The sequence below is a fragment of the Rhipicephalus microplus genome, chromosome 10 (assembly GCF_043290135.1).
Source record: "Rhipicephalus microplus isolate Deutch F79 chromosome 10, USDA_Rmic, whole genome shotgun sequence".
Lineage (NCBI taxonomy): Eukaryota > Metazoa > Arthropoda > Arachnida > Ixodida > Ixodidae > Rhipicephalus > Rhipicephalus microplus.
This window is the reverse complement of record NC_134709.1, coordinates 10,700,040-10,727,111: the sequence shown is the minus strand read 5'-3', so window position 1 is coordinate 10,727,111 and position 27,072 is coordinate 10,700,040. Positions and strand designations below refer to the sequence as shown.

The 27,072-nt window shown below is 46.3% G+C and overlaps 1 protein-coding gene across 1 annotated transcript; it reads left to right on the top strand.

Moving 5' to 3' along the window:
- Positions 1-1,220: 1,220 nt before the first annotated feature.
- LOC119180972 (uncharacterized) lies at positions 1,221-27,072 on the top strand. The gene is made up of 6 exons (XM_075875020.1): positions 1,221-1,965; positions 20,659-20,807; positions 20,877-20,957; positions 23,074-23,239; positions 23,862-23,983; positions 25,798-27,072. Exons 2-5 carry the CDS (start codon positions 20,771-20,773, stop codon positions 23,899-23,901), a joined length of 324 nt encoding a protein of 107 aa, XP_075731135.1. The 5' UTR covers positions 1,221-1,965; positions 20,659-20,770; the 3' UTR covers positions 23,902-23,983; positions 25,798-27,072.

Sequence of the window (27,072 nt, the reverse complement as noted above, 5' to 3'; positions counted from 1 at the left end):
TTCCTAGAGAAGACAAGTGGGTTAGGGGGAGACAAAGTTAGTTGGGCAGATGAGATTAAGAAGTTTGCGGGTATAAATTGGCAGCAGCAAGCACAGGACCGAGTTGACTGGCGGAACATGGGAAAGGCCTTTGTCCTGCAGTGGACGTAGTCAGGCTGATGATGATGATGATCATCATCGTTCTCTGAAAATATTTCCATGGGCATGGGCATTTCCATGGGCAAATCTATGAAACTGTATATTATAAATCATCAATTGGAATATGTATGATGCGTATCTTTTTTTGTGTCATACTGTTATGTTTTTTGTTTTTTTTCACAAATGAATAATGCCATTCACACTCGTTGCCTATGTTATATTTTACTGAAGTCAGTATATTTTATTCTGTATAATAATAATCTTATGTATTTTGCGACTGTTTATTGTGCATATTTCTTTGGTATTCCGGGCTGCTTATCCGGATTGATTTGATTTAACCTACATGTTATCTTTTTATCATGTATTATTCATCAGATGGTCTGTATACTGCTTATATGATCTTTAATTTCATATGAATTTCTGTGATGAATTTTGTATTGCCATATGTACCGCTGATGCTGAGTGCCAACAGGAGTGGGAGCCCTTTGTCAGGCCTTTGTAGCCTTTTGCTCCTGCTCCTTGTTTCTGTAATGGAAGCAAAATAAACTTCAAACTTCAAACTTCAAACTTCATGTCTGAGAGTGCTCTTATGCCTAAAACCCATCATAGTTACTTGGCGGCTATGGATTTCGCTGATGTAAGCTACGACTATGGTTATGATTGCCACCAATGGCACAAGCATATATTTTAGGAAGGAAACACCCATATGTTTTCATAATATAGGCAGCACATCAAGAAATTTCCGGAAAAGTTTAGTAAGTAGTTGGGAAATGTATGTGTGCACCTAACTGGGCTGTTTGGTGAATCATAATATTGTGGGAGGAGACAGTATTGGGCAAGTGGCAGTGATAGATTGACAGACAGGGTGCTGAATGTCTGTAATTCTGTCAGCCTTGTCTAGCCCTCCTTGTTCTGGTCTCAGTTAAAGCAGGCATTGATAGATTTAGTCACGGACGTGTTTGGCGTTTATGCGTCTTTCTGGCCGAAAGCTAGGACACAAAGAAACACTGCAGTTTGAAGAGGACGGCAAGAGAACGAACACAGTGAATACAAAATCTGACACGGGGAGCATGGTGAAACGGCGAGAATAGCAAGTGCTGCACGAGACTACAATGTGAAATGGTATCTTCACTCTAGTTGTCAAGGCTGCTTACTCTAGTAACGTGTGTTTCTACTTCGTCCTTACTTTGGCACTTGTATAGTGCTATAGCAGTTATATAGACGCTCTCTGTGGATTTTTGCTGCCACCGTCATGCTCCGGATATTTATACGTATGTATATTTATATATAAAAGGCAGAGAAGAAAAAAAATTCAAAGGCACCCACTGGGGATTCGAACCAGTGACCCTTCGCTCTTCAGCCATGCATTAACCAACTACTAGGCCATGTCACTCATGCTGTCCATCTCACTAATGGCGAGCTAAGTATATACACCATTTACCAATAGCTCATTGTCATAGAGCTTAAAAGAAACATTCTTGAAAAAACATGTACACTGCTTGCACAAGCCATCCTGTTCATCCTGGACAAGCCAGTCTGTATAAAAAAAGCTTTGCTCGGCCTAGTTATGCAATATGTAAAGCTGCATAGAGAGTGTATTTCATTCAGAACTCAACTGTACATTCATTTTGCGTTGCTCACGTTGCAAAATCAGATGCACAGCTTTAGAAACAGCAAGAATGGTTCCGCCAGGAAGACAAGCAGAGCAACCGGAGTCAGCATATCTCCTACGGCCGGATGGGCTGCTTATCTGCTCCTGACTATGCGGGTCCTAAGAAACACCACAACTCTGGGCGTTCTCAGGGCAGCAGCTCCTTGACTGAAGAGGTAAGCAATAGGCGTGCCTTAATAATGAAGCGTTTCAGATATTCAGACGTGTGTTAATGTAAGAATTCGTTTCAATGCAGATTTGATCATTTTCAAAAATTTTGAAGCATTTGAAACAAATTGCTGGATGTATTTTTCTGCATGTAACTCGCCTGAAAATGTAATATGTATTACTGTGGTGTGGGGCCACTGGGTTGTGAGAATGTCTATTTAGGGAAATGTTTATGGTGTCAAGCCATACTTCTAGGTTGTGTATAAATTACTTGCACTCTGGTTGATATTTTTCTTACGTTTATAGACGTATGAAGTGGGCTCTACATAGAAATTGCTAACTTTTGCATATTTTATGGCTTATAATTTGTGCCGTAGTTCAAGTCTTTCCTGCTTATTAATGTGTCCCTACTTTTTTGCTTTCGCGATTTTTATTTAGCATTGATTTTTCCAGCTTAATGGTTCACAGTTATGGCAGGATGATTGGCAGGATTACAGGGTGCTGTGTTGTTATGGTTAGCAAGAAATGAGTAACAGTTGGTGAAAGTTTCAAGGTCATTCAGTCAGTTACAGAATTCCTTCCTTGACAGTGCCTATTTGGAGCTACCAAGTTCAGGAGTTAATTGTTTCTGATATCATTATGCGAGGCTTTATGAGAAATTCGGTAATATGCATAAGGGGTTCTGGGATGATTCTATACCGGCGCTTGTCGTGAATTATTTTAGTTGGTGTACTAAACAGGACAGCATGGTGTCCTCCAGCTTGGCATGCACGGGCTCCACCTCGTCGTGCGACTCCGGTGCTGAGAACGGCTCTGCGGCACCTCCGTGCCTTAACTGTCTACTCCTCTCCAGAAACCACACCCCGCTCGCTCATTGTCAGCCCAATCGTCAGCCTAATCTTCCCAAGCTTTACAAAGACAGGGCCTGCGAGAGTCGGTACTCTAGGATCGGCACTGAAGTGACGCCTCCTATTGTGATTCCCTTGTTGGACTCTTCGCAACCATCCTACAGCGAACTCATGGCGATGCCAGATGTGCGGGCGGCCCTAGCTACAAGCGAGCCATCGCTGTTAGAGGGTACCGAGAATGCTTCAGAAACCATCGAGCCTCTCCCACCGTACAGCAAGTTCGGTTTGGCAAAAAGCAGTGAGGACGTGTCCATGCCGCCACACAGCACGTGCAGAAAATCTCCAGTCAGCAGGAGGCAAGACGATCCGCTGGCACTCTGCTACTCTCAGCTCATGCGTTGGCGACAGCAAGGCCTTGGCGGCTTGCCGGCAAACATGTATCCGAGCGCGGATGTCACCGTCTGGTTCACACTGGAAAAGCCCAGGCTAATGCAGATTCTGAAGAGCAGGCTCATGCCGTTGTTTCGAAAGCCGCAACCCAGCGCATATGTCACAGAGGGATAAACCATGAAGACCCAGCCACCCGTGACTGAGCCACACTCGGGGCCTGCCTAGTCCAAGTTATGTATTCAGCCTCTAAAGCCACTGGCCAGATTGGACGTAGTGGCCTACGTGCTGCTACAGGCTGTAGTCGGTGTACATCACGCCGCCCTCTCAGCTACTGCAACGGTGCCTGCCGGAGAACCCGATCCCTGTGACGACCACATCCTTGATGCAGACTCCTCCTCGGATGACATGGTCATTGTTGGCAACGAAAATAGTAACAACGCTGCCCTCAAGGACTTTTTGTTTTCAAGTGCCTCTGGGCCTGGTGCCGTTAAACTCACGGGAACCTGTCAGTTGCCACGAAACACGTTGGCACAGACACACTATTGACCCTGACATAATGCCAACCCCTCCAGACCTGACATTGGATCCACAGATTACATCCAACGGCTTCATGTGCCTGCCATGTGGGCCTCCGAGTGAAACACAGTGTGACCCCTATGTGACCCGCGTGGCCGCCTTTGAATGAGGGCGTTCCACACCTAAAGACAGCGAGGTGGATGCAGACAACAGTGCACTACGTCTGGAAACGGCACTGTATGTTGTGCTGCCCAATATAGTCGACCCCATCATTTTGAGGACTTTTGCAATCAGCTATCAGCCCGGTGTCGAACCTGACCGTGTGGATTGCTCGGTGTGACTCACGTGAGGGCCTTTAGGAAGGCCTACAGTTTGAAACGCTGATACAGTGTCACTGCTGGCAGCTTGTAGATTTTGCGGGTGCTCTGTTTGAAGGTGTCTTTTGTTATGTGGCCATGACCGTCGGGATGTCTTCGGCGGGCCTGTAACTTGCCGTGTTGAATTAAGACTTGTGTGTCTTTCCCTATCTTGTTTTTATACCTGTCATATATTGTGTGCCCTTTGCGACGGTATAGTAACCCTCTCAAGGGAAAAATGTACGGGGTAGTTTCTTGCAAACTCACCCCTGAAAGACAGCGACGACATTCGTGAGGAACAGCCTCGAACTGTGTGTTAGGCCGCTGTGGTAGCTCAGTGGTTAGAGCATGGAACGCGTTATTCGAAGCCTCGAACTGTGGTGCGGAAACAGACGCAAAGCATTTTTTGTTACTACTGTAGCTATTCAGGGACAAGGACGTTTTGGAGAGGGGAGTGAAAGAAAGAATCTCTTCGAAGGCTCGGTGTCAGCTCATTGTCATAGTTATTCTCCCTTACAAACCAGCCTGGTGAGTTCATCTAGAAAGCGTGCGAGTAAGTGTAAAAAGAGGCTTTTGTTCTCCGATTTTGTTCAGAAGTCTGTACCATTTACCTACCAATCTGCCATGCTGCAGCATTTTGCATTTCTAGAGGCAAACCCGGCCGTTGCCGAAGCAGCTTGCACTGTGGCTGACGAAGTTTGCTTGAAGTGCGCACCATGTTGCACAGGTTTTAACATTTCGGCAAAGAACAAGCGTAACTTGGCAGTCATTCTCGTGGCTTGGGCAGTAAAAGAGCATTTTTTTAGTTATGTGAATAAAAGCACAGCCTGTTTCCCTTTTTTGTTTGCCTTATTTGCAGAGATAGTTTTTCCTTTATTCTAAGCTCTGTGTGTAATGTCAAGCTATTGCGACTTGTTCATGTACAAATCTTTTTTTTTTAATTTCCAAGGATAATGTACAGGCACGAAGCTTCTGAAGCTTCCTTTTTTCTTTGTTTCGGCCTTCCCGCCGAAACGAAGAAAAAGAGCCGCCGTGTTGGCGTGACCCCCCCAAAAAATGGGCGTCATATGGCCCCGCAGCAAAAAGTTGCTGCACCGAACGCGGAGCGAACTGCTCTAACTGTCCGCGCACCAGTTCATTCTCTCGTGCAATCGAGAGGACTTCTGAAACAGTGATGGACGGACGTTTTTGAAGGAGCCGGCGACGGACATTATCGGGTGCGATGCCAATAAGCAGTTGATGTCTGATAGTGTAACCTTCGAGCGCGCCGAACCAGGTCGAACCCGTAGGATGCGGCTAGCAACCGGAGACTAGCTATGAAGTCTACAACGGGCTCACTGGAGAGCTGACGACGCCCTTGGAATCGGAAGCGCGCGTCATAATCGCAGGACGCATCTTTGAAATGGTCGCCGAACAGTGCGATTGCGGCTTAGAATCAAAGTTTCAGGCCGGTGGGGAAACTCTCAGTTCCGCCAACGGGTCAGAGACATTTGCATCGTCTGATGTATTCCAAGCCCCAATCGCACTGTTCGACGACCATTTCAAAGATGTGTCCTGCGATTATAACGCGCGCCTCCGATTCCAAGAGTGTCGTCAGCTCCCCAGTCCCGGCTGCGGCGGCTGCATTTCCAATGGAGGCGGAAATGTTGTAGGCCCGTGTGCTCAGATTCGGGTGCACGTTAAAGAACCCCAGGTGGTCGAAATTTCCGGAGCCGTTCACTACGGCGTCTGTCATAATCATATGGTGGTTTCGGGACGTTAAACCCCACATATCAATCAATCAATCAATCAGGCCGGCGTGGCCGAACGCAGCAGGGCGCTCCGCCACACTGTCCTTCTGGCGTCATCCCCGACAGCATTCATGTATGCTTCAAAAATGAACTTCAAATCAGCCCAAGGGATAGGTGGATCCCTGGGCGTGGAGAAGAAAAGCGGTGGAGGTATGGGAGACCCCATCGCAAACGAGAAATCTTTACACCAACGAAAAAAAAAAGAGAAAAGAAACCGAGCACGAAGTTAGAACGCCAACGTTAAAAAAACAAAAAGAATCTACAGAGTCGAACGCAGGAATCATGCGACAGAGAAGCGATGGCTGGAAACGCTGAAGTAGCGACGCAGCAGAAAGGAATCGTTGCGGCGGACCGGAAAAAAAAAAGACTACAAATGAAACAGTCCGTACTCTTATGACTGGCAGAGCAAGGACATTGCCCTACAAGAGACAGTCATCGGGGAACCGGGGTCCGCGTCCTGCAGCAACGCGACAGGCGTTTGCGTGCGCCACATCGAACGCACATCGGCCATGAAACGCCAAGAGAGGACACTTTTGTAGGCCCCTGCGGCTGATTTGGGTTTTCAGCGCACCAGATGGGTGTTGTGAAACTTTGCAGCCTGAGAGATGGCAGACCGCAGAAAAGACTGTCTCGAAGGCCATTTTGTAGTTACTAGGATTATTATACAGCCTCTGAACGTGCGTGCTCATCTCTGAGGTCATAATTTTATTTCTTTAGCGCGTCGTTTGCATGCATTGATGAGCTTCGTGTAAGCTGCAGCGCTAGAGTGTCAAGCACACGATGCCAACGTGGGTCTATGCACACAATTTAATTAAAACGTGATAATCCTTGGAGGAGGGAACACTTTTATTTTCAAGTGATATTCTTGGTAAGCACATTTTCACTTTGTTAATGTTTGATAAACGCAGGTGCAAGAAGGGTTCATTGCACTGCGATTCACGAAGTTACAGCTGCCATGTCATGATTATAAAGTACACACAAGAAACAAGCATGTAGGCAACAATATAACAAGTACTGCAGCAGAATAAAACTGCAAACAACACCCACAACTACACATACAGTGCACAACGCGACACGGGAGTTGCCTCAGCACTTGACTTCGGTATGAACTGAAAAAAGAAAAGAAAAATGTTGGCTACGTTTTTCTTCCCACCTTGGCACTAATTTTTTCCTGCACACTTTACATTGCTCTTTCGCGAAAAACAGCCACAAGCAGTTGCTGCAGCAAAAATAAAGCGATTTTAGGTGTCATGCAAGCCGTTAACGAGGCAAGAGTGTTTACTTAGAGTTACGTCCTAGCTTTAGCTAGCAAACATTTTTCTAGATTCACCACTTCTCTCTTATTGCACTCTTTAGCGCTTCAAGCAATTCGTGAATGGCATAGACAACGATACTGAGCATAGTAGCACTTTTCACGAAATCTCACTCATGCAGTGATTCTAATACGTATACAAACATTTTTATAGATTCACCACTTCTTTCTTCTTGCGCTCTTTAGCGCTTCAAGCAACTCGCGAACGGCATAGACAACGATACTGAGCATAGTAGCACTTTTCACGAAATCTCACTCATGCAGTGAATTCTAATACGTATAGCTGCTCAACAAAAACCTAACAACGCAAGCGGTGACTCAACTTCTTGAGCCAAGAAAAACTTTTCTCGAAAACGTGCTGCGAAGCGTTCCTGCCAGTTTTCTTTCGTGGGAAACATTCCACGAAAACAGTACGCGAAGTGACGAGCACAAAAAAAGATCTTTACGCCGAACAGCAGAATGCCAGAAATGTTAGGTGAAGGCTTCAATGACAAATGCAATACGCAATAGTATTGCAATAGTATAGCAAAAGTATTGATGGCGTTTGTACTTACCAGCAGCCAAGCTGAGATGCAGCCGAAACAAGCGAAGCCCACGACGCACGCCAGGCATGTTATCGCACATCTTTTATGACCTATTCCTGCTGCTGCCCGTGCTTCTTCGTTGCCGCAAGTGCTCGTGGACACGGAGCGTGACAACGTTTCCGTCTTGTCGACGTCATGTGCACATTTTTCGCATCCGATTCATGCCTGATCCCAGCCTGACGTTGTCACACCGTACAATCGCAGATGATAAAGACGGATCCAGGCCACTATAACATACGCAAAAACACATGGACATATAGTGCACTAGAAAATGTACTGTAGTTAATAACTAGTACACGTGTTTCCTTGAATCATTGAGCGATGTGTTGCATCTTACGGCTGGGGTGAAACTGCGTAACTCATCCGCTTTTTGGCCCCAGTGACCACTCTTGTCACTTTTTGATATGCATCGGCGTCGTACAAGAAGCGCGTGCATGGACGAGGGTATAAAAAGCAAAGCGCGTCGCTTGTTCGCCCAGTACTCTCTCTGGCCTTCGCTTGGGCCTGTCATGCTATGTAAAAGTGCATCTGCTCCCCTAGTTTGTCAAGCTCTGTAAATATTTAAATAAATCGTCTTTCCTGAGTATGAGCAAGAAGCCTCGAAAGACTTCCTCCTTCCCCGGCGCCTTGGTGACTGCGTGTAGCCCGCTCCTCGATCACATCAACTGGTTGGCAGCGGCGAGATCCGGTTGTGTTCTTTCATGGTGCTGTTGCTGGTGAGTGCTCACTTTCCCTAAAGATTCTACCAGGTGTTTTGGTTAGATGGTGATGTCTTTCCAAAGGGGTAGATTGGTTGCTGCTTTGTGAAGGCAGTGTTTATTGAGGTACCTTCACAGCAGCTTGAACAATGGAAGTCTGCATCGGGTGACCATGGAACAAATTAAAAAAACCGGATTTGGTGCTTTTGTGTGAGGAGCTGGGTGTTGACATGGCGAGGATACACATGAAGCGGTATTTATTACAGGTGATTGATAATTTCGGTGTTGATGGGGAGAGGCTTTGCAATGGTTGGGAGCGCGTATACGCCAGGCGTAAGGAAGCCGAAGAACTAGAGCGGCTTGCGCTTCAGAGAGAGACCGCCAGGCTGAAAAAGGAAGCTGCAGCTTATGCAAGGGAAATGGAGCGATTGAGGCTTGAGCTTCGCAGTCTCCTCGTGAAACATGCCGGTGGTCAGGCCACAGTAAACGAAACGATTCAAAAGAGACCAGTCGCGATAAACTTGGAAGGCACGGCTGAACTAGCTGGTGAGTGCAGCTTTTTCGCCAGTCGGAGTTGACAGGTGTCCCAAGCATGACAGAATGCCAAGATGACTTGCTCGTAAAGGAAGGTTTTTCTCGGCTTGGGGCAGCTGCGGTATCTTCAACTGCGCAGGAAGAGTGCAGACGCACTCGTCAAACCAGATAGTATACAGCCGGAGGTGCTATTGCCAGGAGATAGCGATGTGGATAGGCAGGATTGCCTTGATGAAACATTGCATTCTATCAATGCAGCGATAAAGGTGCAGAAACTGACATAGGAGGCGATTCATTTCAGGAGCCCAGTTTCTTCAGTGCAAACGACGCTGCTGGATTTTCAGTGGTGCCTTTAGTTGCAGAGTGCACTACTTCTTAGATGTTAGATCTTGAAGCGGAGAAGGGCGTTCACATGCAGCTGGGGGACGTTCAGACGCTCTCGTGTGCTTGCGACCGGGGCGTAATTGTTCAGTTTTGTTCACCTGGTTTTCTGCCTCGCGGATAAAGCTTCCATAAAACTGCCCAGTGTTCTTGCTCGAAGACGAATGTTTTGGTTTCAACCCCATTTTTGCTGCACCAGAGTGGGCAATTCTTGGAAGCGTCCGGGTGGTGTAACGCGGCTTTTTTGACACTCGTCTAAATGAACATGCTTCAAAAAGGCTTTCTGTGCAGGGTTGGTTGAGTGAGTGAAGTTGTTAGTTTGGGACGCTATCACGTAAGCATCTTGTTAACTGGTCACCACCATAGTGTAGGCTTCTATTGCGCAAAAATGTTAAAAAAAAAAGGAAGCCTTGTGGTAGCTTACGCCTGGTGGATCTCTGGAGGGCTGAGTGCTCTCCATGTTGGTGTCCTGTTTGTGTGCGCCCTCCCCGGCTAAAACCAGGCAGAGAAGAAGCCCAGCTAGGGCTACTGGCCCAGAAAGAACTATTTTCTGCGGACGGTGAACGTCTTGAGCGCTGCGTTCCAACTTTGACCAGGGAACAACCAGGCAGTGGTGACCGGGTCTTGGCAGCTGTGGAGGGGCCTGCTGGTACCGAGCTGGCGTTGGTGTACTGTGAATTGTGGTGACGCCAAAGTGCGCTTGTTGTGTGACCTGCTGTGTGGTGTGTGTGTGTGTTGCGGTCAACAACCGTTGAGACGCGTACGGACAATCGCAACGACAACGTACAAGGGCCACTTCAGAGCGCAGTGGTACTGCTGCCCTTACGTGACCTCTTCAGGCAGCGGACGAGTGGCAGAGCAAGGACATAGCCCTGCAAGAGACAGTCACCGGGGAGCCCTGCTAACGCGGTCCGCGTCCTGCAGAAACGCTAGAGGCGTCCGTGTGCGCCACATGGAACGCACATCGGCGTCGGACAAGAAGCGCGTGCACGGAGGAGGGTATAGAAAACGCGTCACTTGTTTGCTCAGTTCTCTTTCTCTGGCCTTTGCTAGGTCCTGTCATTCCATGTGAAGGCGCGTCTTCTCGCCTAGTTTGTCAAGCTCTGTAAATGTGTAAATAAATTGTCTGTCCTTTGTATGAGCAAGAAGCCTCGCAAGAGTTCCTCCGTCCCCTGCGCCTATGTGTCCGCCTGGGCCCAACTTTTTGGTCACATCAGTAAGTACTTCACCTTGTCGCCATTGTTGTGTCATGTCTTAGCGGCCCCGGCACTGACGAAGAAGAATAAGGAACGTTAAACAGAAGCCCCCCGACGCTGCCGGTAGGCACGCCGGAGTGCCACCACACGACAGAACGTCGAGTGCCGAGGAAACGTCTGTCTCGCACAACAGCTGGTGACCGTTTGATTTACGTACACATGTACGTAAACGTACACATATACGTTTTACCAGGGCACACGTTTTCACAATTGACTGCTTTAAACCCTTTTAGGGGCGAAGCTCCTTATGGCGTGGCTGGTGTGTCCCCGTTGTAGGTAACCGACCCTCGTTAATTCTTGGGCTGGCCATTGAGGGCGGTACTTGTACTATACGCAGAAAAATGCAAATGGTACGACACTACAGGGGGTTACTTGAAAAGAAGGATTGATGTCATACGTACAGAAGGAGAGAGAGACGATCGCGTGTTCTCTGGCGGCGCCGTACGCCAGGGGGCACTTTGTATTTAGTGGACACTGCAAGGTGCCCACCCGATACAAAGGGGGCGACCACAAACGTCATCATCAAAGCACCGCTTTGGCGTGCGCGCATATTCAGAGGCAGGGCGACAGAGACTGGACAAGGCTGCTGAGCGGCGTGCACGCAGGGCGGACGTAGCTCGCGCTCAAAGAAGGGACCCCGACGTGCAAGCGTGCGAGGCAGAAGCGCGCCGCGAAGACTTTGCAGTGCGACAACACTGCACGTGGGAGGCAGAAGCGGCGTGTGGCGTGTGGACCCAGCTTCGCCCCACTCTCCATCATTAACCCCCGTGGATATGCTGTCATTTTTCGTACAAGCCATCGTTAGTAGATCAAACAGCTTGTGATGAAGAACGTGGAAGTATCTACACTCTAGCACTTCCCTAAGGAATGACTGCGTGCTAATTAAAAAAATGGCAGCATATCCACGGAATGAATGATGGAGGGTGGGGCAAAACATTTGTTCTTGCTTCCGTCCGTGCGTCCACCCTCCCGTCCTTGCGTCCGTCCATGCATCCGCCCCTGCGTACGTCCATGCCTCCATCCGTCCGTGCAGCCATCCGTGCGTCCGCCCATGCATCTGTCTGTGTCCGTTTGTCCATCTATTCAACACTCCGAGTACCACCATCTCGCATCTTTTCATCATATATTCCTCATATAGAAGCGCCGCCATCCAGCGGACATTCCAAGGACTTAAGGAGAGGTGGCACACGCACTTTCTCACGGCTTGCGCTTTGTGTCTCCTTCCCACTTTTAACCACCTCGAGTTCATAGTATATATTAGCTCACTGTATTCATGGCACTGCGGCTCAACACTCGCTAAATCTTTCTAAAACCAATGAGGTTACGCCCAGCGAGCATAATGTAGCAACCCTTTCTTGTCAGATATTGCTCAATGTACATGCCAATGGCTGCTAATGGGGAATGAGAGATAGGAGAATTCGGCTTTTAGTTAACGCGCATGCTGCGAACTTTTTATTATTCAACAACGCACAGGAGACATCTCCCACCGGCACCACCTTGCTGGTCAAAACGTAGGACTAGTTACACACTACGACTACTACGAGGGACGAACGAGTGCCGCTTTAAGGAGCTTCGCCCCTTAAAGAATGCTATTAGTTCTGTCATCTATGTCTCGCTCCGTTGCTCTTGAAAAGGGATCTTTCGATGCAAGCTGTTCTATCGAAGCGGTTGTCACCAGCTCAGCTGTATTTTGCACATGAAACAGTCAAGGATTACTTTTAGGGGCGAAGCTCCTTAGGGTGGGGCTCTGTCCTGCCTCCGATGGTGTATGTAGCCACCGGTGGCACATACCCGAAAGAGCGGTTCTTAGAATGTCCGCTGAATGGCGGCACTTGTATATGATGAATACATGATGAAAAGATGTGACATGGCTGTACTCGGAGTCTTCACTAGATAGTCAGAAGAACGGATGGACATACAGATGGACGCACTAATGGACGCACAGACAGACAAAGGTACGGATGGGCAGACAGAGGGACGGACGGACGTATGAAGGGATGCGCAGACGGGCGGAAGCAAAAACGAATGGGTGGACGAAAGCACAAACGGACTGACGAACGCTTTGCCCCACCAATCATTCACTCCGTGAATATGCTGTGATTTTTTTTTTGTTCTCTCCAATACAAAGTTTATGATCCTATCTTCCAGCCTTTGCCACCTTCTCTGTGAATATTCAGTTTAGCTTCGTCAAGTGAGCGTCTTGCGGCAGTGAAGGATCGAGTAGCGTAATCTTGGTATGTAGAAATAATTGACGAAGTTTTACGACCCTGGACGACGAAGTGATTATGAGATATGAGCGAATTGGGCTAATTGGTTTCTCGTGACTTGAAAAAAAAAAAAAAAAAAACATGTGCTACAGTTGCGCTACAGTTGAATTGAAAAAAAAAATTCTTGCCAAGTAAAAGAATAAGACCACACTCGAAATTTGGGAAGTCTTTCACATATCAGACCAAGAAAGCGCATGCGTCAGTTCCAGCACTAACCCCGACGGAAATTGAATTCATCCAACGCCACAAATAGCAATTAAATCAACATACTCGGATAAGTATTTAGAATCAGCACCACACATCGTAATCGTAATCATCCCACGTGCAGCATCTGAAGACAGTTGAGCAATCTAACATTGCTGTGCTCCACTCTATTCGTAAAGCTACTTTACTTTTTCTTGGAAGCCTTCTTTCAAGTTCTTTCAATAAACTTGAATTGATAGTTTGCGCTTGTCGCAAACACTTCATTTCTTGTCTCCTCCCTAACTTCGTTCTTCGCAGCAACTGTAGCGCAACTTTTTCAGTCATGAGATATGCTGCAGAGGAGGGCTCCGGAAATCACGGCTGGCTGGGGATTTTTATCTTTTACCCTATTTAAGCAAGCAGGTCTCTAAAGCATTTCGCCTCTGGGGCAAAGCAACAGCTGAAACAGGAAGAATAATGAGCTTGCAACGTCGTTAGTTTTTTAAAACGTATGACCAAGCAAACTAACAAAAAAAAACGAAAACAGCCCAATGAAACATCCATTTTACGTGATTTGCAGGACGGAGAATAGAACATCAAATTACTATACGACCGCCTAACAATGGCAGTAAACACGAAAGTTCTTCATTGTGCTGTATAAGCATCACCATATTTTTGTTATCACTGGATCACTTTTTAACCCGCTATGGTGTCCCCGCTACAGTGGTCTAGTGCTTATGGCACTTGACTGCTGACCGGTCGCGGTATCTAATCCTGGCCGCATTTTCAATGGAAGTGTAAATGCTTGAGGCTGGTGTACTCAGACTTGGGTGCATTTTAAAAGAATCTGGGTGGTCTAAAATTCCGGATTCCACCACTACAGCGTCCCTCAACAATGTTATCGTAGTTTTGGTCCGTCAAACTCGAGTCATTATTGTTGTTGTTGGCCCGTATTGGACGGGGTCAGTAACCTGCGCCATGCCACATCGAGGCTCTGTCCCTTTTGCAAGCATCACTTGTGCCGAAACCAGGGTCGACAACATGCTGCTCTACAGTGACATCGTACATGCCGTTTACGTTTAGGTCACGTGGCCGTGAACCTTAGGAGCAAAAAGACTCTCCGCCTTCACGAGATATCTAGAGCACCGTAAAAAAACTGGACAGAAAAGAAACCATACACGAAATGCTCCCCGCACACTCTAATTTACTGAGGGAAACAGATTATAAAGAAGACATGGCAAAGAAATTATAAACATAGCGAACATATTTCCCGTACATAATCGCTGACACTCCTGCACGATAGGAGAGCATGAGTTCTTTTTTTTTTTTAGCCGCAGCAACATATTGTTACACTCCGACATTGTGAACCCAGCCTTGCCCGGGCTTATCGCATGTTTCCATTATCTCTGACTTCAACTTGGAGCAGCTTGGCCGTACCACTCTGCGCTTCGTATTTCGTGTTTCCTCTTCTGTCCACGTTAATTTTTTTTCTCCACTTAATATATCTCGATATGAACAACCAACTTGCTCAAAGCATCATTGTTCGCCACCGTTTGCATGCTTACACGCCACCTCACTCGAACCTCTAAGAGACCCATGCTACAGTTGCTTCTAAAAAAAAAAAACTATACTTGGGAAACTACACCAAATCAAAGCAAGCCAAAGTTTAATAGTACGTACCTGAAAGTCCGCCCATGTTGAACTTTGCTCGAATAGCTGAGGAACCTGCGATTGGCCTGGCTGGTCAGAAGGGGCTGTAGGCAACGATGGCCTCGTTGATGTCATCCTGTTAGTTTAATAATTATTATTGGGGTTTAACGTCCCGAAACTACTATATGATGAAATACTGTTGTGGGGGCTATCGGAAACTTTGACCACCTGGGGTTCTTTAACGTGCAGCTTAAGGTACACAGATCTTAAGCAATTTCACCTCACGCAATGATGCGACCATGAAAGCTGTAATTGATCCTCCGATCCAAATGTTAAGCTTTAGCAGGGACCTAGAAATCGTATTTGCTATATATAAATTATCATTACATTAGAAGAAAGAAAATGAGCTTTGAAGAGAAACTAGTTTCCACGACTCTTTGACAAAGGTTAAACACCAATGCAAGGTGTGTAGCTTAACTTTTTTTTTCCTTGTGCTTATAGTCGGATGGAACAGTGACCTTGAGACTGGTGCGCGCACACACACACACACAACAATAATGCTGGCAAACAAATCCCAGAGAAATCCACCATTCGAATATTAGGCATGTGGGTACAGTCGAACCGCCATGTGAATCACACACTTTCTCTTCTCCGCACCACTACACTGCAAGTGGCCCGAATGATATCTCGGGTAGCCACTCGTCGCCATGGCATGCGCGAGGAGGACACCCTGAAACTCATACGTAGCCTCGTGGTCAGTAGGGTGACATACTGTTTGCCCTACCAATGCCTCACCAAAAGCGAACAGGGCCAAGTAGACGCAATGCTCCGCAAGGCCTACAAAGCGCCACTCAAGCTACCACTGGGTACTCCTTCTAGCAAGCTCCTCGCATTGGGCCTACACAACACCTTTGAAGAACTTTGTGAAGCGCAACTCGGCACACAACTGCAACGGCTCAAGCAAACACCTACAGGCCGTGACCTGCTCCTACGCCTTGGCTACATCAGCCAGTTTCACGACGCAGCTCGTCGCAAGCCCATTCCGGACCTACTTCGATCCACTTATAAGGTCGCTCCCATCCCCCGAATATGGATCCCCGACCTCATGAGGGCCGGAGGGAAGCCAGAGTGGAAGCCCTCGAGCGAACTTATGCACACAAGAACACTACGTACTATGTTGACGCCGCCGACTGCAAACAATAAGGCTGTAGCGACAGTCGTGGACCACACACTCACAGAACGTACCAGCGCTTCCGTGCGGTGCCACATCACCGATGCTGAAGAAACTGCCATCGCGCTCGCTCTCGCCCTCGGCTACAGACAACGAAGGTCGCTGACAGTTCTCACGGACTCTCAAGCAGCTTGCCGCAACTACCTACAGGGGCGCATCAGCCAACCCGCTCTCAACGTCATCCTGAGCGTTACAGACACTGGCGAGCATTCCATTACACATACACTCAGAATTTGGCATCGGATTATATGGACTCCGGGCCACATGGGACTGGAGGGGAATCAGGCAGCGGATAGGGTAGCTCGAGGGTATGCGAGCCGAGCACCTTCCAACTCCGCCCCTGAGGAATTCGTTCCGGTCCCTTGCGACTATTCGGCCATCCTAAACCACTACAGAGGACTTAGGAAAGCTTATTCGCTACCACACCGAACACTAAATAAAGAGGAATCGGTCAGCTGGAGGCAAATTCAAACCGGCACGTTTCCAAATTTGCACATCCTGAGTAAAATGCATCCCTTGGCATACTCTCTTCTCTGCCCATGGTGTTCAGCTAAAGCCACTCTGTACCACGTCACGTGGGAGTGTCAGGCCATTACAGCCTCACAACCAGTACAAAATCCAACAGCGGAGCGATGAGAGGAGCTGCTGGCCAGCGAGAACCTGGAAGATCAGTCGAGTCTGATCAACTGGGCTCGCAGAGCGGCTGCTGTAAGCGGAGCCCTGGACTAAGGGCCCCCCCCCCACCGCAAGCCAAGCATCTCCGACTACTCGGAGCTTCTCCGCAGAAAATTTCATGTAAATAAATAAATAAATACATTTTCACCACCACCACCAACCCATTACAAAAGGTTGTTTTTGATCACCTGTTAACTGTGGCGCATACCCACTTCCGGCATAATTTCTCATCGTCGTCAGCCACTGCATGAACTATTGGCACGAAATTCCTTGCAAGTGTTCAGCGGATACCACGCTTCTCAGAAGAATGACAAATGATAACATAGTGAATGCCGGCTCACTACCCAGAAATTGTCATCATTAATGCCGTAGTGGGTACGCAGCAAGTGTGCTTGCAGCAGTTGCCCAACGAGTGTTTCAAAAAGGCTCTGCAAGCCGCTCTTCTAGCTTTCGCTCTGCCTGTGCTGCGCCTTCTGCGCAGCCCTGGCGTTTTTCTTTCTCCATACCGCCTAGCATTTTTGCCTTATGCATGATAATCTACTTTTGCATTTTCTTGCTTTGTCTTCAGTAATCTTTTGCACTTAGCTGCCATAAATGCTGAAGTATACAACATTGCATTCACGCTTTGAGCTGCTTAGATATTTGTGGTTAACATATATCTTTCAGTTTCTTTCCAACATGAAGTAAAATAATTGCATTGAACAAGTGACTGAATCTTTTCATCGGTCCCTTTTCTCGTTTGTGGTTTGTTTCCTTTTCTGAAGTAGCAGGGTAGCTATGCGATAGGCCGTTCAAGTTTTTAAAAATGAAGGCACGTTGGAAGCATGCATTTAAATTTTAATTATCGGCGTTTTAATACTGTATGGTTCGTTCATGCTTGTAAGTAGTCACGTTCAAGTTGCTGCACAGTGGTCTTTCTTTAAAGCACCCACAGCTTCATCGAAACTGGCTGAGATCATTACATTGGTTTACAAAATGTCTGTAATCTAAAGTGTTTTGCTTGCAATGCTTTTCCCGTGCCTCTTTGCCATAGGCAACCAGTTGCAACTCTTATTGGGCTCGACTGCATCTTAGTACTCGAATACATCATTGAGCTGTGAGTTAGTTTGTTAATTAACTGATATAGTTGGCATAATTACCTTCAAAAGACAATGCCACAACTCGTCCCTTTTTCCGACTTTTTTTTTTTTTTTTGATAAACCCGCCTCGCCGCGGTGGTCTAGTGGCTAAGGTACTCGGCTGCTGACCCGCAGGTCGCGAGTTCAAATCCCGGCTGCGGCGGCTGCATTTCCGATGGAGGCGGAAATGTTGTAGGCCCGTGTGCTCAGATTTGGGTGCACGTTAAAGAACCCCAGGTGGTCGAAATTTCCGGAGCCCTCCACTACGGCATCCCTCATAATCATATAGTGGTTTTGGGACGTTAAACCCCACATATCAATCAATCTTTTGATAAACACATTTGGCATTACCGTACCGTTGTTTCCATCTTGCTTTGGCAGTAAATTTTAAAGATGACTATACTACTGCCATATTAGCGGTAGTTGTATGCTTGTAACTAGTATTTTGACTTCGTACGGTTCTGATTCATCTTTTTTATACCTGCTTGAATCGTTAACACGTATTTAGTAGGCCAGCCTATAACCTTGATAGTGACATTCCATTTCTGCAGATGTTCACAACATTTTGTCCCCCCCCCCCACAAAAAAAAGGCTGCAAAATGTTCTATGCACATGCTTTTATGTCCATACTCAAGGGCTTTAGTGCACACTTTGATTGATACATGATGGCATTCGTTTATCGCCGCATGGTACAATTTTACGATGTTAGATGCTTCGATGGTTTTCGTGACTTGGCTGGTGCAGAGTTTAACTCGCCATCTGCCGACTCAGTCTTATCCGGTACTTAGCATGGCTTCACCTTTAGACAGGTTCATGTTGACAAAGAAAGGTATGCACAAATAAAGTGAGCAGCAGTTTTATTCTGCAAGCATCGTAGACGGTGACGCAATCTATAGCACGGGGGTGAACGCACTGCGATGAGGCTGTTCGCTTTCGCGAGGAAGCACTCCGTTACCTATAGTGCCCAAGCTCATGCCTGTTTAAAGTTCTGCATACTTTGGTGTATTTTCTCTTTTCACACAAAAAGAGGGGGGGAGGGCGCATGGGCATGAAACGAGGGCTTGAATTTGAAGTTAATCCAAAAGGAGCCTAAAACTTCAGATTTTGTGTGTTATTGATTCAAGCGACAGCTTGCGAATTTACCTTTTGAATAATTAGCACTTAAAGCATCATGCTTGTGCAGACGCGTATACTGTGCAGTGGAACGAAAGTGGAACTCGCTCAGTTTCAAGAAATGCATCTAGCGCTTCGGACTGGCTCAGACTCGCGAAAACTCTCGACAGCCGGACTCGCTTGGTCTCGCTCACCAAAGTATTACATGCCCGGACTCACGGCTCGATCTAAGTGAGTCCGAGTGAGTTGACTCATTAGTGAGTTCACAGACCTGTGCTATCAGAGTTACTATTTCCAAAGACATTTATACCAAGACGTCGAGTTGGTAGTGCTGACTCACTCTAGCTGGTCGCGAATTTCATTGCCCATACTTTTACTGCGTTCATTTCCGTTGTACTCAACAGTTATGCGTTAAGAAAAGCATCCACAATTTAAATGGGTAAGGACTCATTCTTTATGGTGAGCCTGTAATCACCAACAAAAGAAGGCTATGCAATATTAACCGCATTTGGCTTCTTCGGTCACTGTGTTTGCACACCCACCCTTTCACGATTATCCTGTTAATACATAAATCTACTGCGTCTGTCCACTCGTGCAGTAGCTAAGTATGTTTTTGCGCCCTAAAAAATTTAAGCTCGCTCTATGGCGCGCTTTGTAGTAATATCGTGTTTCCCTTTTTTTTTTACAGTTTCAGTAACCACTTTGATGTTGTTGCAGCTCTAAAAACTTTTGTCGCTGCTGCAGATGGGACAACTAACTTCGAGCCCATGTTCAAGAAGATTCATCACTAGCAACTTGTCGGGGACCACCACAAGGATCACCATTGCTTCGGGCTTCAACAGCAGCATCAAACAAAATAGCAGCTGAACTCACAAATGAGACTTCGCAGGAGTCGAGGGTCTTCGTCCATGATGGTGTAGTGAACACTATAGCCAGGAATGCTGTTGCACTCCCGGCCACGATGTCGGGATAATTAATTTCCTAGTGCGAATTGTGGTTATATTGATTGCAACGTGGCACCCGAAGTCAGCATGCTAAAATTTCGGAGTTTGCATCGACTTCAACTGACACATCATGGGCGTGCCTCGATCAATAATTTATCTATGGCTTCTACGTTTATTTCACTCTTACTTACTTGTGTGCTCGTCTGAAATATTTCTTTTCGTTTACGTCAATTTGTTAATGTTAAATCTTATTACAAGATCTAGTGGTCAAGTTAAATCTTTTAGAGCATGTTAAAGGTTGGAATTTTCCAAGCCCTTCACTAAGGCGCCTTTCAGGTTCGCTACGTTTGTAAATTCCCAAAGAATTACCAAATTAATCCTAGTTGTTCCCCTCTTTTTCTTACCATTGGAAACAGCATTCCTTGCTAACGTGGGAAAGGCACAAGACTTTCGTCGAGCATTCCTCGCTCTTAGTTTCGTGTCTTCCATTGACCCTTGTGATGATGGAAAATAACTATGATCAATGTTGCAGTTTCTTACGGGAGGTTTCATTATAGTTCTAGTGCCAACGCAGTCTCAACTCTTACTTGTTTTTCTCACGTAGGCGCACGTGGTCTCGGCCTTCGTCAGATTCTCTAACCTTATCCAGATCTCTGCAGCGCTGTTTCACTCCATTTTACACTTTGAGATTTTTGGGCTACTTGGTTTTTTGCTCTAAATGACGCTGTAAGACTGGAAATACGGAATATACGTGTCCTGTCCTCTTTAACGTTGTCCTTCCAGCACTAAGGCGTCATTCATATTGTGCCGTCAGTGTGCGCTTAGGTATTTTAATGAGCACTCCATCTGTTTCAGGTCGCATGATTCGGTGTTCATCGTTTCGTTCCCTCGAGTGAATGAGGCGTATCAACACCGAGCCTTGCACAAGGGTCATGCACAATGGCGAAGGACACCTACACCATTGTACATGACTCATGGCCCAATGCCGCTCTACACCGGCTCACGTAAGTTGCAAATCGATCTCTTGCCACGCGAACTATCGGAAGTAATGAGCTATTCCTGTGTCGTTCCAGCTTGTCAACTTTCACTCCTGGCAAAAGTTGATTCGGCATCCTTCCGGGTTCGTGTGTGTTGCCTCCCGCATGGTACCTCTCGTAAGTACAAGTCATACACCTGGTGCAATGCATGTACAGACTCGGTCACCCTTATATCGCACTCGAATGATCGCCTTTCTTATTGCTGGCCCCCTTACTGCAAGTGTATAATGAAACATTGAACGTGTTCTTTACTAGCTTATTGGAAAGAGTCTGAGTTGTCAACCACCAGTAGCGTTATGCAAATCTAAACACTTGTTTTTATGCAAGAATATGAAATCTAAACATGCTCTGCATGAAAGTGTTCTCTTTAACAGTGGCCACGTCTGTACGATACTCACGGATTCGCATGAGAACAATTTTCAATACGACTAGTGTGAACAATTGCTTGAAATAACCACGTCAGGCCGTGACAAATCTGTTCTCTGAAAATCGTGTTGGGTCTGATGTACGCATTTGTCAAAATTGCTTTGTTACGTGCACTCACGACTGTGAAACGGGACAACTTAAAGCTAAGTGAAACGCGCATTTTTGTTGCCAATCTGAAAGTGTTGTACGTAATGTATCTTCACGGCTGGTACCCATCACAGTAACTGAGAGCTAAGGTGTTGCATTGAGCTACTAATTTTGAGGACATGGGTTTGACTCCTGGCCAATGGGGCCACATTGTCATGCAGGTAAACAGCAGTTCCGCCAATATACATGTCTCGCAATTGTCAACAGGGCATACCTCAAGTATAATGACTTATATGAATAATGCGCTCGCTAAATGTGAGCAAATATGGCTGTTCAAGCTAACTTCAGTGAATGTGCAAGTGTTGTTTGTGTGAAAATTACTGACAATTGTAAACTTTGTAAGCGAAAGTGCCCCTTAACAGATTTTTTCTCTCCAACTCTTAAATACTGAACGTAGATTTAAGGGCATTAATGGGGCTCCAGGTGGTCGAAAGTATCTCATCCGCGATTCTCTGCCCCATACAGAGTACTTTGTAATTATTTCTAGACTATCTGATGGGAGACTCCTGAATTTTATGGAAGTAAGTAATGATGCGTGTGTCATTGCAGCTCTACGAACTATGCTTTATCAGGTCCCAAAAACGCTAAGCCGGGACCATGGACAAGGATCGGGCTGCTTTCCTGACAGTTCTGAGGAATAATTGCCTCGTTCTGACGAAAAGTTACATCGAACTGGTGAAAGAAACTGAGTTTGGCGAGAGTGGTGTGCATTTTGCTATTACCACATGCCAGTTTTCTCGCACCATGTAATATTTTGCTTAATTGTGCAGGGAACAAGTTGGTTAACTTTGGCACAACTACCACTGGGGATGTTCTTCGAGACGAAACCGAAAGGGGACTGGCTGAAAAGACTGTGCTTATTTATTGCTTTGGACTTCTGAAACATGAAGTTATACGCATATTTAGTGGCATGTCATGACCATAGGGAAAAGGACGAGCAGCACAACACGCACAAACACTATAGTTTCTCTCTACAGAGGATGCAAACAGGACGTTCCAGGAAGGCACACGCATGGCTGTAAAGGCCAACGTAGGTCGATATTACTTTGCCGCTGCTTGTTGTTCGGTGGATATTACTTTTACGGCGCCTTCCTTCCCGAAGCTCCACCTGTACTAAATGCCGCTGTGTCCACCGTCTCCACACGAGTCGTGTGGCAAAGGGTACATTCAATGAACACTATAGACAGTTTTTAGCTGCTGAGTCTTTTTGCGTTTTCTTAGGGAGATTGTTCCACTTCATATGCCGTTGTGCTCCCATCTACTGTATTGTGCCGGTTACTTCTGGTACAGAACGCGGTTTTTGCGGATGCAAGCGCAGTTATCTTTAGTGCTTACTTCTATAGAGTTGTATCAGCAGCGCCAGGGAGAAGTGTTCATGCCGCAATGGATGTACACACGAGTTTTTGATATTCTTTAACTCTCGGGTATACCGTTAACACTCTCTCTTACTATATCGCAGTTCTTGTCCCTCGACTGTTTGCGTTACATTTCTACGGTCACGCTTGGCCTCCCGTTCTGGTCTTCAAGCCTGGGCTTCAATTATGCTGACATTAGAGAATATTGTGCATGGATCATTCATGGGCTTTGCGGTTAGAATTGGTGCGTGTTGTGCATAGACCATTTTCCGCTCTTTCACGAGTCCTTCTCATCTGCCTTACAGTTCCTGGTGGCGACACTCGTGAACTCGAGGTGACTGCCATGTGTGTGTCCATGTGTGGATCCATGTGTGGGTGCAGCCACGAAGCTGGTGTTCAAGTGCTGTCGAGGAAGTTCGTGTGTCATCGGGAGATGCGCGTTCAACTTCATTGGCTGCTTAGAAACCTCTTGTGAGTTTGTGCTATGAACCTGTTCTAGCAGAAGTGTTATCGTCAGCAGCACGAGTTGGAAAACACGGGTGAGTGGAAATCCTCAAACCCGATGCACTGAGATTGGGGGAGGCTGCTGTCGGAAACTCACTGAAGATGCTGCGGTTCCGTCAAATGTCGGCACGCCCACTTCGTTATTGCAGAGATAAGATACCATATCGTCGGCCACTCGCTAGCATAAACAAAATATGGCAGTGTGCTATCTTTAGCTCTGCACAAAATGTCGCGTTTGAATTCTCTTGCATGCGTGCGTGGGCGTGCATGCATACACAAGACGGAAAAAAAAAAAAAACGGGATACAGCAAAGTAAACTTTAAAAGGTGGCACTTTGCTGCGCACGAGTAGGCGCTGCACTGTCAAGCTGTCGTCTCGTTTCACACACCCTAAAAATGAACATGTGATTGGAGTGACGATTCGGTAGAAAGCTTCGCGATTCCACTATTTTCCCACTATTTTCTACAGCGCTATATAAGTATGTCGGGCTCGAAGCTATTCACCACATCCCCTTGTGTTCCCTGCCGTGGTGTTCGCCATGATACTTTGCGAATACTCAAAAACTGCCCACTGGCTTTTGTCGTTACAGGGTCCTCAACCTGTGCAACATATTTTCTTCACTTGCATGAGGAGAGCCGACATCTGACCTTGCATATTCCTACTGGTACTGGACGGGTCTCCCTGGTTGACATCCTCCCAACACTGCCTCGCGTAAGGGTCTCTCGTACTTCGAGCAATACTGCAAATGACAATTAGAATGTGCCCTACCAGAGTTTATTGTTGGGTGCACTGGTACAAAGGTTTGTGGAACAAACTGAAAACAAGAGATGAGAATAGAAAACAGAACCCCAAAAATCCTATCAAAATGTCTCTCTCGTTCCTGCTCGGTTTGAACCACAAACCTCTAGCCTTGCGCGACTATGCGAGTGCTTAGAATATTAGTAAAGATATTGACGTATTCAAATTCGCTTAGACTTGAATCTAAATTGTTATAAATTTCGGCGTATTCGAGATTAGCTAAGCGTCCTGTGTATATTAATTAGCCTCCATGTAATTCTTCTGTTACGATTCTTACACTGCAGTTTGAAGGCGGGGAAGGGAGGAAAGAGGTACTATATCAAGGTCACTTTTTTACAAATGTCCGAATGCCGCAAAGCCGCACTTTAATGTTAAAGCAACATATTACCCCCACATTCATTCTTCCTTTGTGTTTTAAAGCTTGTTGTGCAGGCTTATAAGCTCCAAGTATAGTAAATTTTAAAATGTGACATGCTTTGCTGGGTATCACTTGCATTCTATTGAAAATCGAACTCTGCAGCCATTCAACGTTGCTTCTTACTTCGAACCAAAAAGGCATTTGCACAAGCCTTGTTTCATTTTTAAAGTTTTGCAGGTTAGTTCGGTCCTGAGAAATAGGTTCATTTTTTTCTTTAAGATGTGATACATACTATTCGAACGGGTTTCAACCCTAAAATTTACTATTCGCCCAAGTCTGTATACAAACCTTCCACTGGCCATGGCACCCAGTTTTTCTTCACAATCTATGCTATGTGGGTTCATTTTTGTAGGTTCACAAACAAGCCGGGGAAATTTGTATTTTGTCGAGCGCGTAGTTGATTATTGAAGTTTTATAAACACAAGTGCAGTCGGGCAACACCGATGCACTCATGAGCTGTGACGTCTTCGCGAGCGTCTGCATTTTGGTCAGTTACGGCGAACTGTTTTACAAGGAAAGCTGCTATGAGATCACAACAAGATCGCTCGCGGCGCTGTAGTGTTCCGACGCCGCCGGTTTCTGTAACCACTATCGCACGAAATAAGGTAAATAGAAACACCCAAGACACGCTGGTATTCGAACCAAGGTCGCTTGCGTGCCATCCCAGTATTCTGCCGCAGAGGCACGTCGGTGCTTGACACTCCGTTGCAAACTTGCCTTAGGCAGGCTTGGTGTCTGGAAAGGAATCGTGTTAGTATGAGTTATAAAGCGTTTTAGCCCCATCGTGGTGGTCTATAGGTACTCGCCTGCTAACCCGCAGGTCGTGGGTACGAATCCCAGCTCCATTTTCGATGGAGGCGTGAATGCTCTAGGGCTGTGTGCTCATATTTGGATGCTTAAAGAACCCCAGGTGGTCGAAATTTTCGGAGCCCTCCACTACGGCGTATCTCATAATCATATGGTGGTTTTGGAACGCTAAACCTATGGTGCTTTTGGGACGCTAAAAATTAACGGTGACAACAATTCCTTCGTTCATTTTCTATTTCAATAAGGAAAAAGATGCGAATCAGAGTATGCAAAACGTCCCTTTCTGTCCGCAGTATTTGAACCCCCAAGTTCCGCATATCGCGTCCGATTCTCTACCATGCGCTTACAAAAAAAAAAAAAAGCCCATTTTTCATCCATTCCTGGGCAGCTGGTAGGCTAGGCAAGTGGTCACTCGACATTGTCTCAAATAATTTGTTTCCTTACCATGCGCACATTGTGTATGTGCAGAACACATAAACAAGCATTCTTGGCATCTTTACAGCTTCTCGACTTTCACTATCATCCGATGGATTATCTCTGGAAGCCTGTGGCCATGCCATCCCTTCTTCCACAACCAGTCGTCTTCGGGTTCCTGCCTCTTGCTTGCCTTGTGTGGAATGCGTCATGCAGCACAGCCCATCAATGTGGCCTGCCCGTCTGCATTCAGTTCGTTAAGGGACTCCCTTCTGTGTTGCTGCCCATCACTGCGCTGTTACCGATGGCGGATGAAGAGTAGGCGATGGACTTTATCTCACCTTGCCCCCGTGGGACATGCCAGCAATCTCCGAATCCTCCCCGGGGCCCATGAAATATTGTGAAACACTCACGTCGGCGTACGTCAGTGTTATTGTACGGTGCTGTTCCAATGATAGCCTCAAATCCTGCACATTATGTCAAACCTCTAAATGTTACGCTGTTCGATTGCCATACAGAGAATCTAGCGGTTTTTGTGACTCTAATAATAATGTCGGACTCACATTGTTAAGTTGCACAAGTGTAACATTTGGTGCATAGTTTTGCTATGCTTGTATTTCACCACCATATACGACTGTGGAGAAACTGGTGAACTTACTTGCATGTTTCTTTTTGGCCACGATAGAGGCATCATTTAACATTGTGCCATGTAGTGACATATTGAGTCTTTTGATTTAAACTGCATGGGAAACTTGGCAACTTGGCTGAATCCATCTAATCAATCTCTAAAAAAAAAAAGTGACCGGTTGTTGAGTTGCTGACAGCGGGAGTACATGCCCATTGGTGCTTACTTGTGTGCGATCGTCCTTGAGCAAAAAATGCCGTTGACTAGCATCAGTCAGTCTAGTAGAGAGCAAACATATATTTAATACTCTTATTAGTGAAACACCCCGATTTTCAAAAGTATTGAAGATTGTGTTTAATTTCTTATTACATGCTGCTCTGCACATTTGCGATTGATAAATGTGGAGTAATAGAAGGAAGACATTGTACAAGTACTTTTAGGCATCTACCATTTTGGAACTTTTTCCTTCCTTTGGCTGAAGCGTATGGTTGCTTACCTATGGCTTGTTCAATTCAGAGCATATAACAGTACGCAATATGTTTATTCTAATTCATAGTACCACCACACGCTGTCTTTGCCCAGTAAAGTGAGAGCTCCCATCTAGCTTCCATATCGGACCTGGCTACACGTACAGGTTTCTGAACAGATTCCTTGTCCAGGGACTTGAGCTGTTGTATTAGTTTACATCCTTGGTTAGAAATTTTGCGGTTACTTCAATACATAAAAATATGAAATGTA